Here is a 16,063-nt window from a genome sequence, read left to right on the forward strand (position 1 = left end):
ATGAGCCACTGCGCCTGGCCATAAAGCCCACATTTCAAACACATAATTGTCTCCCCATTCTCCTCCTACCAGATTGCTTCTGTGATCAACTCAGCCTTGGACCTGTACTTCCCAGAGGGCTGTGGTGTGGACATCCTTGCTGAGCTGGGGCGCTACTACGTGACCTCGGCCTTCACTGTGGCAGTCAGCATCATTGCCAAGAAGGAGGTTCTGCTGGATCAACCTGGCAGAGAGGGTAGGTGCCAGGTGGGCAGTGGAGCCCTGTTCTCCCCTGAAGCTGGAGACAGTGGTTGGCTGAGCAGGGTCTGGTTTTAGACCCAGTGGCAGAGGATGGGGGAATCTGGAGAATGAATGGGTTCTTGCTTTAGGGAAACTTACAATCAAGTCACCCCACCCCAAGACGTTTATTTAGTATCTTTTTTCCTAGGCGTGTTCATATTTTGTGAAGATTGAGAGCAAAACAACCTTAGAGAGAATAGATACTCTATTGACCCCATTTTACAGATGAGGAAACTGAGAGCCAAAGAGAATACAAGTGAACAGCTTAATAGCTAGTAAGAGCCTGCATTTGACCCCATGTCTGTCTCCTCTCCAAAGTACAGACTCCTACTCATCCTACTGCTTCTCATAATATAATGAAAATAATTAGTGACAGCTTACATTTGTTTGAGTCCACTTTACAGATGACAACATAGGCAGGGGAAGGCTGAGTCATTAGCCCAAGGTCACATGGCTGATAAGGGGCAGTGCTGGGATTCAAGTTCAGGTTAGGCTGACTCAGAGCTTCTGGGCCCACATCACCAACATCAGTGCTCTTCCCTGCCCTTCCAGATAGGTCAGGGACAGCAGCCTGTGAGTGACAGGTGTCAGGGACTCTGATCTTGAGGCTTTGCCCTCTGCTCTGGGACCCTGGGAGCCTCAGGACCGTGCGCTCCTCCCCAGAGAGAATTCATGTGAAGGGCGGTGGGCTCCAGGCAGAATGTCCTGTGTTCGTGTGTGGCATTCTTTTGGCTTCCTTTATAGACCTGGGGGATTGTCCCATCTGATCCAACCAAGAGACCTGGCTTCTCATTCTGGCTCATCCACTGCCCTATCACGTGCCTCTGAGCAAGTAGCTTAACCTTTTGGGATCTTGAGTTTGGGTGGGCTGCACTTCTGCCTTTGCTGGGGCATCTAGGGGCTCAGATGCAGGCAGGGGAGTGCGTCCTGGGCAAGGTTGCTTGGCTGCAAGGGTGAGTGTTCCCAACATGGCAGTGAACCCATGTCATTGGGAGGATGACCGCTGATGGCTTTTGTTGTAGGCCCCACCTCATGGTTGAGGAATGGGCAGTCATTTTGCTTTCTTGCTGAGCCCACTGTTGTGCCAGCCCCACTACCACCCCCTCACATTGCTATTTGTGCTGCCCTGACCCCTCCTCTCCTGCAGAGGAAAGTGGTTCCACCACCAAGACCGTTGTGTACCACCTTGATGAGGGCGTGTATGGGATCTTCAACTCAGTCCTGTTTGACAACATCTGCCCTACCCCCATCCTGCAGAAGGTGAGCTTACCTCATGTGGGCCTGTTTTCAATTGTGTGTGTGTATTTCAATAACATTTGTTGTGTTTTTATCTAATTTTTAAAAAGTCAAACATATTTATTGTCCATAATAGACAACAAGGATGACGAAGGTTATCCCACATAATCCTACCACACAGAGAAAGACTCTGAGCATTACATACTTTAAAAAATGCCTTATACTTTTTTCATGACATTGGAATCATGTTGTTTTGTAACCTGCTTTTTCCATTTATATGGGGTGCAGCTCTTTCCATGCCATTAACTGATCTTTGACAACATGATTTTTGATGACTATATAGTATTTTAACCAATCTAACTCTAGTGGTTGCCCATTTGGTTTTCTCTTTTTGAGCATTGTGAATATATGTTGAGGTTACAGCTCTGTGGTAAATTCCTGGAAGTAGAAACACTTCATATACAGTGGGTTTTTCTGTAATAACAGGGGAACAGGAATACATAAAACCTTCCTCCTAGCCTGTGGAACCCAGCCCAGGGCCTCCAGCACCTTTAATGGGCATCTTTGAGAAAAGAAAGAAAACCAGACATCATTGTATCTTCCCCTCTCCATTGTGTCTTCCCATCTCTGTCTCTCTTTTTTTTTTTTTGGAAATGGAGTCTTACTTTGTCACCCAGGCTGGAGTGCAGTGGTGCGATCTCAGCTCACTGCAACCTCCGCCTCCTGGGTTCAAGTGATTCTCCTGCCTCAGCCTCCCAAGTAGGTGGGACTACAGGCACCTGCCACCACTCCCGGCTAATTTTTGTATTTTTAGTAGAGGCGGGGTTTCAACCATGTTGTCCAGGTTGGTCTCGAACTCTTGACCTCAAATCATCCACCCACCTTGGTCTCCCAAAGTGCTGGGATTTCAGGCACGAACCACCGCGCCCGGACTCTTCTCATCTCTTGATCTTTGTGCAGCCCCTCTTCCTGGAAAGAAACTTTCCTTGTATGCCTTGAAATGCCTAACTAGCACTCAATATGTTTTTCCTTCCCTTCCCATCCTATCCAGTTTTTCTTTTTCTTTTTCTTTTTTTTTTGAGACAGAGTGTTGCTCTGTAGCCCAGGCTGGAGTGCAGTGGTGCAATCTTGGCTCACTGCTGCCTCTGCCTCCTGGGTCCCGGTTCAAGCAATTCTCCTGCCTCAGCCTCCGAGTAGCTGGGATTACAGGCACATGCCACCATACCCAGCTAATTTTTGTATTTTCAGTAGAGACGGGGTTTCACCATGTTGGCCAGGCTGGTCTTGAACTCCTGACCTTGTGATCCACTCGCCTCGGCCTCCCAAAGTGCTGGGATTACAGGCGTGAGCCACCGTCACCAGCTCCTATCCAGTTTTTCAAGAGTCAATCAGAGGGGTCTTGAAAATCAACTCCACTTTGTGACTCTTCCTGCCCCTTATCCCTGTGCTGGCCTAGGGAACCCCTCTCTCCCTCCCTCCCTCCCTCCTCCAGGTGCCCAGGCACCCTGGATGTGCTTGATGGAACCTCACTCCATGGTTAAATGTGGTTACATCTGCTGGTCGGAGTAGGCCTCCCCAAGGTCCTGAGGAATGCTGAGCTCTCTACTCTGATGCACTAGCATTGCCTGCATTCTTGTGGCAGCCCACATCCTACTGCATTGAGAAGGGACCAGGCCGGCCAGGTTACAAAGCGGGCAGCCGCTGCGTCCCTGTTACTCTGGCTCTCCAGTCCCTGTCTTCCTGTGGCATGCTGGCTCTCACCCACTCCACTCCCTTCATCGGCTCCTCAGAAGAGGAGATGGTGGTCCCAGCCCACTGCCACGTCCCCCACCAGGATCTTTGCTTTGGCTGATCTCTAGTTGGCATTCCTGACTTGGGCACTGGGATGTTTGACTCTCTTTGTGGTCTGTGCTGTTTCTCCTCTGGACGATGCTGCGGTTTCTTCCTTTAGGCTCTTAACTGCTTTCCAAGTCTGGCCACATGAGCGCCTCCAGAGTGGGGCCCACAGCCTGGCGGTGGAGTCAGACATTGAATAGACGACAATACACATGATAAGTTCACTCCTGTGGTGCTGGGAGCGTGTGTAAGAGGGATTCAGCCTGGTTGGGGGTATCTGCACCTTCTTTCCCAAAGAAGGTCCCCTTACAAGTATAATAGTTTTGGCATCTTTCTTTGCATACCTGCTCTTCCTTTGCAGGGACTTTGTGTTTACATCTCGGTATAAAAAGTTGTATGAGGCCGGGCATGGTGGCTCAAGCCTGTAATCTCAGCACTTTGGGAGGCAGAGGCGGTTGGATGACCTGAGGTCAGGAGTTATGAGACCAGTCTAGCCAACATGGTGAAACCCTGTCTCAACTAAAAATACAAAAATTAGCCAGGCATGATGGCACATGCCTGTGATCCCAGCTACTTGGGAGGCTGAGGCAGAGGTTGCAGTGAGCTGAGATTGCACCATTGCACTCCAGCCTGGGCGACAGAGTAAGACTCTGTCTCAAAAAAAAAAAAAAAAAAAAAAGAAAAAAGTTATATGAAACATAATCTTTGGCTCAGGGTATACTTCTTATCATTGCACCATACATGTTTCTTTTTTTTTATTTTTATAAATTCAGCAAATAATTCAGTACTCTCAAAGTACTACTCTCAGTATTCAAAGCACTGTGCTGAGGTCTGCAGAGGAATTGTCTGTGCTTTGGAAGTACAGTCCTGTTGGATAGAAATGTGTGTGTGTGTGTGTGTGTGTGTGTGATTAGTATACAAGCTACAACCATGTATGAGAAAAGTACAGAACAAATATTATTGGAGCTTTTAAAAAATATTTTAGTACTGTACATGTTTCTAAAAAATAAGGAACTTAAAAAATCACAATTCCATTATGAAATTAAAAAATGAACAGTTCCATACTGTCCCCCATCATCGGTGTTGAGCTATCCTCAACTGTCTAATAATGGTTTTTATATTGATTTGCTGAAATCAGGAGGCAAAGAAAGTCTGCATGGTGCATTTGGTTGCCATGTTGCTCTCTCTCTCTCTTTTTTTTTTTTGAGACAGTCTCGCTGTGTCACCTAGGCTAGATTTCAGTGGCGCGATCTCAGCTCACTGCAACCTCTGCCTCCTAGGTTCAAGCTTTTCTCCTGCCTCAACCTTCTGAGTAGCTGGGATTACTGGTGTGTGCCACTATGCCTGGCTAATTTTTGTATTTTTAGTAGAGATGGGGTTTCGCCATGTTGGCCAGGCTTGTCTCGAACTCCTGACCTCAAATGATCCACCTGCCTTGGCCTCCCAAAGTGCTGGGATTACAGGCATGAGCCACTGGGCGGCGCCATATCTCTCTCTTAACCCATTGGTTTCCCCATGCTCTTTTTTTCTTTTTCTTTTTTGTATAGATGCAATCTCCCTGTGTTGTCTAGGCGGGTTGAGAACTCCTGGCCCCGAGTGATTGTCCAGCCTCACCCTCCCAAAGTGCTGGGATTACAGGTGTTAAACCACTGTTCCTGGCCCCCACCTTCTTTTTAAATCTGTTTTTTTTTTTTTTTTTGGTATTTTTTAACTGAGTTGTTTTTCCTGTGGCGTTTCCTGCATTCTTGATTTTCCTGATCGGTGAATTTCCTGAATTTCCCCTTGGTGCTTTTGAACATGTTTCTCTGCCTGGTATTTTTTTTGTTTGTTTTTTGAAATTAGGTAGATTTAGTGGTTCGAATAGCATCTCAATCAGCTTTGGAATAAAAATGCTCCATGGAAGATCTTGTCTTTGTTTTCTTTTTAGCATAATAAGCGTTATTATCATTTAACCTATGTTGCCTTCCATGCAGTCGTCACTATCTTGACTCATGCATTATCATTCTCTGGCTTTCTTTTTCAGTATAGGTTTATCACATCTAAATCTATTCCTCGAGTGTATTTATAATTTATTGTATTTGTTTTTTTGCTTTATAAAAAGGTATTTTGATGCATGTAACCTGTTTGGGCTTTTTCTCCCTTCATATCACAGTCTAAGAGCCACCCACCTTGTGCATGTCTCTAGAGTTCATTCATTTCACTGCTGTGTAGCGCTCTTTTGGTGAGTATGCTGCAGTTTATTTGTCCATTCTCCTCTCAGGGCATTTGGACTGTCTTTGGGTTTTTGCTACTGTGAATACTGCCACTGTGAATTCTTGTTCCTCTCTCTCTGATGAGTGAGCAAGGAGTGGAATGGTTGGGCACAGGGCATGTGAATGTTTGGCTTCAAGAGACAGTGCCAGTTTTCTGAAGTGTTGACTGATAATCCCACCAGCAGTGTGTAAGAGACTCAGTGGCTCTGTGTTTTCCCCAGCACCGGGTATTGCCAGACTGAAAACACTTTCTCAGTGGAATGGATGTAAAATGGTATCTCACTGTGTCTTGATTTGCATTTCCCTCATCACTAGCAAAGCTGGACATCTCTTTGTATATTTACTGGCCAAACGTGTTTCCAGCAACTTCTTCCAGGGACTTTGTAAGTTGGCATTGCCCTTCATGTCTGAATTTCCCCACTGAGTGGTCTGTACCCACTGCCCCTGCTCACTCAGCTCCCTTAGCCCTTCCAACCTCTCCAGTCAGGTACCTGTTCCATGATGCCATGGAAGATGCTCTTGAAAGTCACTTCCATGCTGCTAGCTCTTCCATGTGGCTCTTCTGTCCCAGCAGCTGGTCCTCCTCTGTTTTCATGCTCACCTCTCCTGGCTTCTGTGGCAACATCCTGGGCCTTGGCTACTCTTCTGCTGTTCTCACCTTGTCTCCTTGGCACTTCTCCTGCTCACCCTTTAAGTGTTGACTGTCTCGGGCCTCAGTCCTTGATCTTCTCTGTCTATGTGCACTTCCTAAGTAAATGCTTCCAGACTGAGGCTCTTAGTATCTTCCATACTATCATCACTGCCACATTTCTATCTCTACCCTGGATCGCACCCCTGAGCTCCAGACTTCTACATCCAGCTACCCACTTGACATTCCTACTGGGATTTCACAGACATCTCAATTCACTTGTTCAGAACTGAACTCTTGATTTCCAACCCCAAACTTCTCTCGGTAAATAGCCCTGCCACTAGCCAACTGCTGAAGCTAAAAAAGTTGGCATTATTCTTGATTCTTGCTTTCCCTCTCCTTCCACATGCAGTCCACCTGCGATTCTTGAGTGTAGTTCCAAAATACATTTTGAATTCAGTGAATTCTTTCTCTGTCACCACCCTAATGCAAGCCACCATTGTCTCCTGCTTGAGCTACTGCAGTAACCATTAACTGGTTTTCCGCCCCCTACTCCTACCTGCTTACCACCCATTTTCCATGCTGCAGACAGAATGATCTTTTAAAATCCCAAAGATTATGCCCCTCCTCTGCTTAACACCTTCCCACTGCTCTCAGAATAAAACCTAGACTCTTTACCACAACCAGCAAGGCTCCCGCCATCTTCTCAGCCACCTCAGCCACCTCTTGCCTCACTCCTGTCCCTGTTTTCAGCTCCACTTACCAGCTTCAGCCCCACTCCCCTCCTTTCTGTTTTTGTAACACCTAAGTTGTTTCTGCTCTCAGGGCCTTTGCATTCGCTCTGCCCAGAGTGCTCTTTCACTTGCCCCTGAGACAGCTGCTGTATTCTCTTTCTTATGTCTCAGCTCAGATGTCACCTCGTCAGGGAGGCCTTTCCTGACTGCCCTCTCTAAAGTAGGCTCACCTCCCTCAATCAGATAATTTTGATACCCTGCTTATATTCTTCACAACCCATCATAATCTGTTAATTATCATGTTTTTGTTTACTTGCCTATAGTCTGTCTTCTCCATTAGCAGGTAGGCTCTATGAGGGCAGCCACCTTGTCCAATTAGTTTCCTCTGAGTTCCCAGCACTAGACACAGTGCCTGGCACATAGTAGGTGCTCACTAAATATCTGTTGAATGAATTGTGAATGAATGAATCAATCATTCAATAAACTGTGAGACCCTTGAGGGTCTCATATCTGTTCATATCTATTTCCCTAGTACAGAAGTTGGCACACAGTAGGTTTAGTATATGTTGGAATTGAATAGATTTTTTTTTTTTTTGAGATGGAATCTCACTCTGTCACCCAGGCTGGAGTGCAGTGCTGCAATCTTGGCTCACTGCAACCTCTGCCTCCCGGGTTCAAGTGATTCTGCTGCCTCAGCTTCCCGAGTAGCTGGGATTACAGGCGCCCGCCACTATGCCTGGCTAATTTCTGTATTTTTAGTACAGATAGCATTTCCCCATGTTGGTCAGGTTGGTCTTGAACTCTGACCTCAAGTGATCCTCCTGCCTTGGCCTCCCAAAGTGCTGGGATTACAGGCATGAGCCACCGTACCCAGCCATTGTTTCTTTCATTTCTATGTCTTTGACAAGGATAAAGCATTGTGTTTTTGTTTATTGTTTTATTTATTTTGGTGTCAATGCCTTTTTATATCCTCTGTTCACTTAATTTGGGAGGTCTTGAAGTTTTTTCTTGCACATAGAGATGAGCTTGCATATGCATGTGTGCATGTATTTAATATGATATTTGATACAAATATTTTGAACTCTATTGGTTTATTATTTTAGTTTTGTAATTCTTTGTTATTCTTTCATAGAAATTTTGACACACTATTGTGTTTTAACTAAGTTTGCTGTAATTTTTTTTTTTGAGACGGAGTCTCACTCTGTCACTAGGCTGGAGTGCAGTGGCACAATCTTGGCTCACTGCAACCTCCACCTCCTGGGTTCAAGTGATTCTCCTGCCTCAGCCTCCTGAGTAGCTGGGACTACAGGTGCCCGCCACCACACTCAGCTAATTTTTTGAATTTTCAGTAGAGATGGGGTTTCACCATGTTGGCCAGGATGATCTTGATCTCTCGACCTCGTGATCCACCTGCATCAGCCTCCCGAAGGGCTGGAATTACAGGTGTGAGCCACCGCGCCCAGCCTGCTGTAATTAATTGTAAGGAAATCTGTTACTTTCTTTTGTGCTCTGCTGTTATAGATTATCTTTATTTTATATATATATATATTTTTTTTTTGTCTTATAGAAATAGAATGTTTATTAGAAGAAATTTAACACAAATAGTAAAATAAAATGATTCACTAATCCCACCATTCAGAGATGACTGTTGTTAAATGTACTTTGATTTCTACTTTTTTTGGGTTTAATGACAATTTTATTTTATTTAAGACAGGGTCACACTGTGTCACCCTGGCCAGAGTGCAGTGGCACAATCACACTCACTGTAGCCTCCACCTCCGAGGCTCAAGCCATCCTTCCCACTCCAGCTTCTGAATAGCTGGGACTACAGGCACATGCCACTATGCCTGGCTAATTTTTGTACTTTTTGTAGGGATGGGGTTTTGCCATGTCGCCCAGGCTGGTCTCACACTCCTTGTTTTGTTCAAGCAATCCTTCCACCTTGAGATTACAGGCATGAGCCACCACGCCTGACCTGATAATTTTTTTAAAAAGTTGTCTAGTCTTTTGCTAAGGATAAGCAAAACTTTTTGTTTACTAATGTCATGATTTAACCAATTTTAGCTGCTCTGATGTTAAAAGGTGTTTTCCTTAATATACTTCTAAAATATTGGAAAAAATCAGAGCTGAGTGTGGGGAGAGAACTAAGCCCAAAAGCTCTAATTTACAATGCTGTAACATTTTGAAAGACCAATCTTGTTTTTGATTTCTACTTTTAAAAGAAGTGTCATAGTGCACTTTGTTTTTCACTTTAAAATTTTAAATATTGTGAGCATATGGTTTTCTTTAAATACTGAGGTGTTAGGTGGACTTTTTAATATATAAACATTTTAAATGTTCATTGAGTGCTCTAAAATGATACATATTTAGTGTGTGTATTAGTTTGTTCTCACACTGCCATAAAGGAATACCTGAGAGTGGGTAATTTATAAAGGAAAGAGGTTTAATTGACACAGTTCTGCATGGCTAGGGAGGCCTCAGGAAACCTACAATCATGGCAGAAGGGGAAGCAGGCACATCTTACATGGCCACAGGAGAGAGAGGTGTGAAGGGGGAACTTCCAAACACTTTTAAAACCATCAGCTCTCATGAGAACTCCCTCACTATCATAAGAACAGCATGGATGAAACTGCCTCCCATGATCCAATCACCTCCCAACAGGTCCCTCCCTCAATATCTGGGGATTACAATTCAAGATGAGATTTGGGTGGGGACATAAAGCCCAACCATATAAGTGTGTAAAGATGCAGTTAAAAAAATGTGTATCAGCACTTCACAAATGCAAGATATGATTGAGTATAGGGTGGAATTGAGAGGAGGCAAGTATCGTGGGAGTTTTATGAGAATCGTGGGGGGCAAAATTCAGGACAGTTACCCCAGTCCATGCAGAGAGATCCTCCTTTTATTTCTAGGATGGGGCTTTCTTACTTGCCATTCCATTTTCTAGTTTTTTATGCTTTCAAAAGTGTGAATCTGTCTGGAATGTATTGCAATAGCACTTACCAAGAGTGTACCTAGACTAAGAAGAGAGAAGACTCAAAATTATAAATGAAAGAGGAGACATTACAAGATACCACAGAAATTCAAAGGATCATAAGAGACCACTACCAGCATGAATAATTATACACCAACAAATGGATAACCTAGGCAAAATGGATAAATTCCTAGATACATATTACCTACAAAGACTCAATCATGAAGAAAGAGAAAATCTGAATAGACCAATAATGAGTTAGGAGATTGAATCAGTAATCAAAAACCTCCCAACAAAGAAAAGCCCAGGACCTGAATGGCTTTACTGGTGAATTCTACCAAACATGTAAAAAAGAATTAATACCAATCCTTCTCAAACTCTTCCACAATACTGAAGCAGAGGGAACACTTCCAAACTCATTTTACAAGGCCACAATTACCTTAACACCAAAGCCAGACAAATATACCATAAGAAAAGAAAATTACAGGCCATGTTCACATAGATGCAAAAATTCTCAACAAAATACTAGCAATCCAAATTAAATAGCACATTTAATGATCACACACCATGATCAAGTGGAATTTATCTCTGGGATGCAAAGATATTTTAACGTATCTAAATTTATAAATGTGATATACTATAATACCACAAAGAAGTATAAAAATCATATGATCATCTCAGCAGATGGAGACAAGCATTTGACAAAATTCAGCATCCTTTCATGATAAAAACTCTCAACAAATTAGGTACGGAAGGAATGTACCTCAATATGATAAGGGCTATATATGACAAGCTCACAGCTAATGTTATACTCAGCAAAGATCCTAAGGTCAGGAGCAGGACCAGGATGCTCACTCTCACCACTTCTATTTAGTGTAGTACTAGAAGTCCTAGCCAGAGCAATTAGGCAAGAGGAAGAAATAAAAGGCACCCAAATGGGAAAGGGAGATGTAAAATTGTCTCTGTTTGCAGATGACATTACCTTATATACAGAAAACTCTAAGGCTGGACGTGGTGGCTCATGCCTGTAATCCAAGCACTTTAGAAGGCCAAGGCTGGTGGATCACTTGAGGTCAGGAGTTCAAGACCACCCTGGCTAATGAGGTGAAACTCTCTCTACTAAAAATACAAAATTAGCCAAGCATGAAGGCTTTGTGTGCCTGTAATCCTAGCTACTCAGGAGGCTGAGGCACGAGAATTGCTTGAACCTGGGAGGCGGAAGTTGCAGTGAGTCAAGATCATGCCACTGCACTCCAGCCTGGACAACAGAGTGAGACTCCATCTCACACACACAAAGGCTGGCACAGTAGCTCACACCTGTAATCCCAGCACTTTGGGAGGCTAAGGCAGGCAGATCACTTTAGGTCAGGAGTTCAAGACCAGCCTAGCCAACATGGTGAAACCCTGTCTCTACTAAAAATGCAAAAAGTAGCCAGGCATGGTGGTATGTGCCTATAATTCCAGCTATTCAGGAGGCTGAGGCATAAGAATCGCTTGAGCCCGGGAGGTGGAGGCTGCAGTGAACCGAGGTGGCGCCACTGCACTCCAGCCTGGCGACAGAGCCAGACTCCATCTCAAAAAAAAAAAAAAAAAAAAAAGAACCACACACACACACACACACAAACAAAAACCTCTAAAGACATCACCAAAAAACTATTAGACTTAATAAGTTCAGTAAAGTTAGAAGATACAAAATTAACATGTGATGTTTCTATATGCTAACTATCTGAAAAAGAAATCAAGAAAACTATCCCATTTACAATTGCATCAACAAATTACTTAGGAAATTTAAGGAGGTAAGAGATCTGTACACTGAAAACTAGAAAACATTGATGAAGGAAATAAAAAAGGACATAAATGAATGGAAAGATATCCCGTGTTTGTGAATTGGAAGAATTAATACTGTTAAAATGTTCATACTACCCAAAGTGATCCATAGATTCAATACAGTCCCTATAAAAATTCCAATGATCTTTTCCCCAGAAGTATAAAAAATCCTAAGATTTGTATAAAACCACAAAAGATCCTAAATAGCCAAAGTATCTTGGGCAAAAAGAAGAAAGCTGGAGGCATCACATTATCTGATTTCAAAATATATACTAGAAAGCTATAGTAAGCAAAACGGCATGGTACTGGCATAAAAACGAACATACAGACCAGTGGAATAGAACAGATAGCCCAGAAATAAATCCATGTATTTACGGTCAATTGATCTTTAACAAACGTGCCAAGGACACACAATGGGAAAGGACAGTCTCTTCCATAAATGGTGTTAGAAAAACTAGATATCCACATACAGAAAAATAAAATTGGACCCTATCTCACACCATATACAAAATGAATTAAAGACTTTCAGATTGACTTTTTTCTTTTTTTTTTGAGACAGTCTCACTCTATTGCCCAGGCTGGAGTGCAGTGGTATGATCTTGGCTCACTGCAGCCTCTGCCTCCTGGGTTCAAGTGATTCTGCTGCCTCAGCCTCCCGAGTAGTTGGGATTACAGACATGTGCCACCATGCCCAGATACTTTTTGTATTTTTAGTAGAGATGGGGTTTCACCATGTTGGCCAAGCTGGTCTCGAACACCTGAACTCAAGTGATTCGCCCACCTCGGCCTCCCAAAGTGCTGGGATTACAGGCATGAACCACCATGGCCTAGATTGACTTCTTTCACTTAGCAATATGCACTTAAGTTTCCTTCATGTCCTTTCATGGCTTGATAGCTGATTTCTTTTTAGCACTGAATATTCCATTGTCTGGGTGTAGAGCAGTTTATCCATTCACCTACTGAAGGACATCTTGGTTGCTTCCAAGTTTTGGCAATTATGAATAAAGCTATTATAAACACCTATGTGTAAGTTTTTGTGTGACATGCATTTTTAACTCCTTTGGGTAAATGCTAAGGAGTAGAATTGCTGGATCATATGGTAAGAATATGTTTAGTTTTGCAGAAAATTGCCAAACGGTATTTCAAGTGGCTGCACCATTTTGCATTCCCACCAGCAATGAATGGGAGTTCTTGTTGCTCCACATCCACACCAGCATTTGGTGTTGCCAGTGTTCTGAATTTTGGCCATTCTAATAAGGGTGCAGTGGTGTTTGTTGTTTTAATTTATATTTCCCTGATGACATATGTTTATTTGCCATCTGTGTATATTCTCTGGCGAAATATCTGTTAAATTCCTTTAACCATTATAAACAGAGTTTTAGTTGTTTGTTTTCTAATTTTTGAGTTTTAAGAGTTCTTCAGATATTTTGGATAACAGTCCTTTATCAGATGTGTGTTTTGCAACTATTTTCTCCCAGTCTGTGGCTTGTCTTCTCTTAACATTTTTTGTTGTCGTTGTTTGTTTTTGTTTTTGTTTTTTTTTAGATAGAGTCTTGCTCTGTCACCCAGGCTGAAGTGCAGTGATGAGATCTTGGCTCACTGCAACCTTCACCTCCCAGGCTCAAGCGATTCTCCTGCTGCAGCCTCCTGAGTGGCTGGGATTACAGGCGTGCACTACCAAGCCTGGCTAATTTTTGTATTTTTAGTAGAGATGGGATTTCACCATGTTGTCCAGGCTGGTCTCGAACTCCTGGCCTCAAGTGATCTGCCTGCCTCGACCTTCCAAAGTGCTGGGATTACAGGTGTGAGCCACCACACCTGGTGATACTGTCTTTTGAAGTGTGGAAATGTTTAATTTTAATGAAGTCCAGTTTATCAATTCTTTCTTTTATGGATTGTGTCTTTGGTGTTGTGTGTTCTTTTCTTTTCTTTTTTTTTTTCAGTAGTGCTTGTTACCTTCTAACATACTATATAATTTTTTTTTTTTTTTTTTTTTTTTTTTTTTTTTTTTTTTTTTTTTTTTGAGACAGAGTCTTGCTCTGTCACCCAGGCTGGAGTGTAGTGGCACGATCTCGGCTCACTGCAAGCTCTGCCTCCCAGGTTCATGCCATTCTCCTGCCTCAGTCTCCCGAGTAGCTGGGACTACAGGCACCCACCACCACGCTCGGCTATTTTTTTTGTGTGTGAATTTTTAGTAGAGACAGGGTTTCACGTGTTAGCCAGGATGGTCTCGATCTCCTGACCTTGTGATCCGCCCACCACAGCCTCCCAAAGTGCTGGGATTACAGGCGTGAGCCACCGCTCCTAGCCCTAACATACTGTATAATTTACTTGTTTACCTTCCCCTGCTAGACTGTAAACCCCATGAGGACAAGGACCTTTGTGTATTTTGTTCATTAGTGTTTCCCAAGCATACAAAACAGTGATTATCTAAATATGTGCTAAATGGCAACCTAATTCTGAAACTGGATTTTTGTTTTGGAGTGTATGCTGAATCATGGTAGCATTGGCCTTCAATTTTGATATCTGTGTGGGTTCCTAGGGCCTAGTCAAGATGGAGAATCCAATAGGATACCCTTACACAGAGCTGAGAACCCAAAAGAAGTACATCCTTAGTGTAAGGGTCAACTAGAGAAAAGAGCCCATTCTACAGAGAAGGACAGCAAGAAAACTTCCCTGTTTTGATCTTTGTAGTGATTAGAAGAGTGCAAAAAAATTGAGATTTTGCAACCACAAGCCAGCCTTCTCTTGGGCTTGTGGCCAGACCATTAACTATGGTCTGAAAAACCTTAAGCCTCAAAATAATCTCATCTGGCAGAAGCAAACAAATTCTCTCTGGAGGAGGAATCTTCAGTTTAGGCTTCTCAGAGATAAGGTTTCAAAGATAAGAATGCTCACAGATAAGATTTCAAAGTACATGAGCTCACAGTCAAAAATCACAACATACAAAGAAACAGGCTGGGCGCAGTGGCTCACGCCTGTAATCCCAGCACTTTGCGAGGCCGAGGCGGGCAGATCACGAGGTCAGGCGATCAAGACCATTCTGGCTAACACGTGAAACCCTGTTTCTTCTAAAAATTAAAAAAAAAAAAAAATAGGCGGGCATGGTGGTGGGCACCTGTAGTCCCAGCTACTTGGGAGGCTGAGGCAGGAGAATGGCATGAACCTGGGAGGCGGAGCTTGCAGTGAGCCAAGATTGTGCCACTGCACTCCAGCCTGGGCGACAGAGCAAGACTCTGTCTCAAAAAAAAAAAAAAAAAAAAAAAAAAAAAAAGAAACAAGTCACCGTGAGGAAGAACCACAAAAGCAATAGGTAGCAGATCAGACCTGCATTTACTTCATATATTGGAATTATCAGGTGCTAACATTCTTTTACAACGTTTGAAGAAATAAATTGAAAATATGACCAAAGAATAAGTGAATATAAAAATGTTGCAGCAGATTTTAAAAAGGATTAAATAGAACTTCTAGAAATGAAAAATATGAAAATTGAAATTATGGCCAGGGTAAGCAGCATATTAAAGACAACAGAAGACAGACTGAGAGAATGGATAGAGTTGAAGAAAGTATCCAAATGTAGCACAGAGACAAAAAGATACAGGAAAGGCTAAGGAAATGGTGCATAGAGTGAGAAGGCGTAATGTCCAATCATAGTTTCAGGAAGAGACTGTATCAGGATACAGATGCCACACTAGTAATTTGAACAGGGACATTTTAACATAAAGAATAGTTAATTCTAAAGGTGGTTAATTACAATTACTAAAAGGAGTAAAATCAGCTACCACTGCTGGTCCTGGGGGAGAATGAACAAGGGAGGAACTTAGAAACACAGAGGACGAGGGCTCCTCCCTCCAAGGCTGATAATGAAATCTTTGAGGAGAGACTGTAGTGTCACAGAAACAGCAGTCTACCAGTGGCAAACTTGTCAGAGGGTGACTACCTCAACAATCCATGCAGCACAGAAGCAGCCTGCTGCTGAGTGGGGGAGAATCTTGCTGGAAGGTGCAGGCCAGGGCTGAACTGTGAAGGCCACTAAGGTGAATGCTACCATGTACTTGCTGGGTAACCTTAGGCAAGTTACTTAATCTTTCTGAGTCTTATTTCTCTAGCTTCTCCAGTTGGAAACTGAGGGGGCTGAACTTTAATTACTAATGTTGCTTCTTGTTTTGAAGTGAGGCCATTCCAGTGTATCTCCACGAAGTTAGAGTTGGTTCCTTATTGAGACGATCTGTCTTCATTGTGGGGTTTTGTTTTGATTTTTCTGTAGTTTTGATCAAGAATAGATGGTACAGCTATT

The 16,063-nt window shown here is 43.1% G+C and overlaps 1 protein-coding gene across 9 annotated transcripts in view; it reads left to right on the forward strand.

Annotated features, from left to right (window-relative positions):
• The window catches only part of AZIN2 (antizyme inhibitor 2), a 41,612-nt gene that overhangs the window by 16,030 nt on the left and 9,519 nt on the right, over positions 1 to 16,063 (forward strand). For all 9 annotated transcript variants that reach the window (XM_025390977.1, XM_025390985.1, XM_025390993.1 and 6 more), the window contains 2 exons: positions 73 to 235; positions 1,427 to 1,539. In XM_025390977.1, the coding sequence (XP_025246762.1) occupies positions 73 to 235; positions 1,427 to 1,539 (276 nt within the window). The remainder of the gene's footprint in view (positions 1 to 72; positions 236 to 1,426; positions 1,540 to 16,063) is intronic.

Source organism: Theropithecus gelada, chromosome 1 (genome assembly GCF_003255815.1).
Source record: "Theropithecus gelada isolate Dixy chromosome 1, Tgel_1.0, whole genome shotgun sequence".
Taxonomy (NCBI): domain Eukaryota; kingdom Metazoa; phylum Chordata; class Mammalia; order Primates; family Cercopithecidae; genus Theropithecus; species Theropithecus gelada.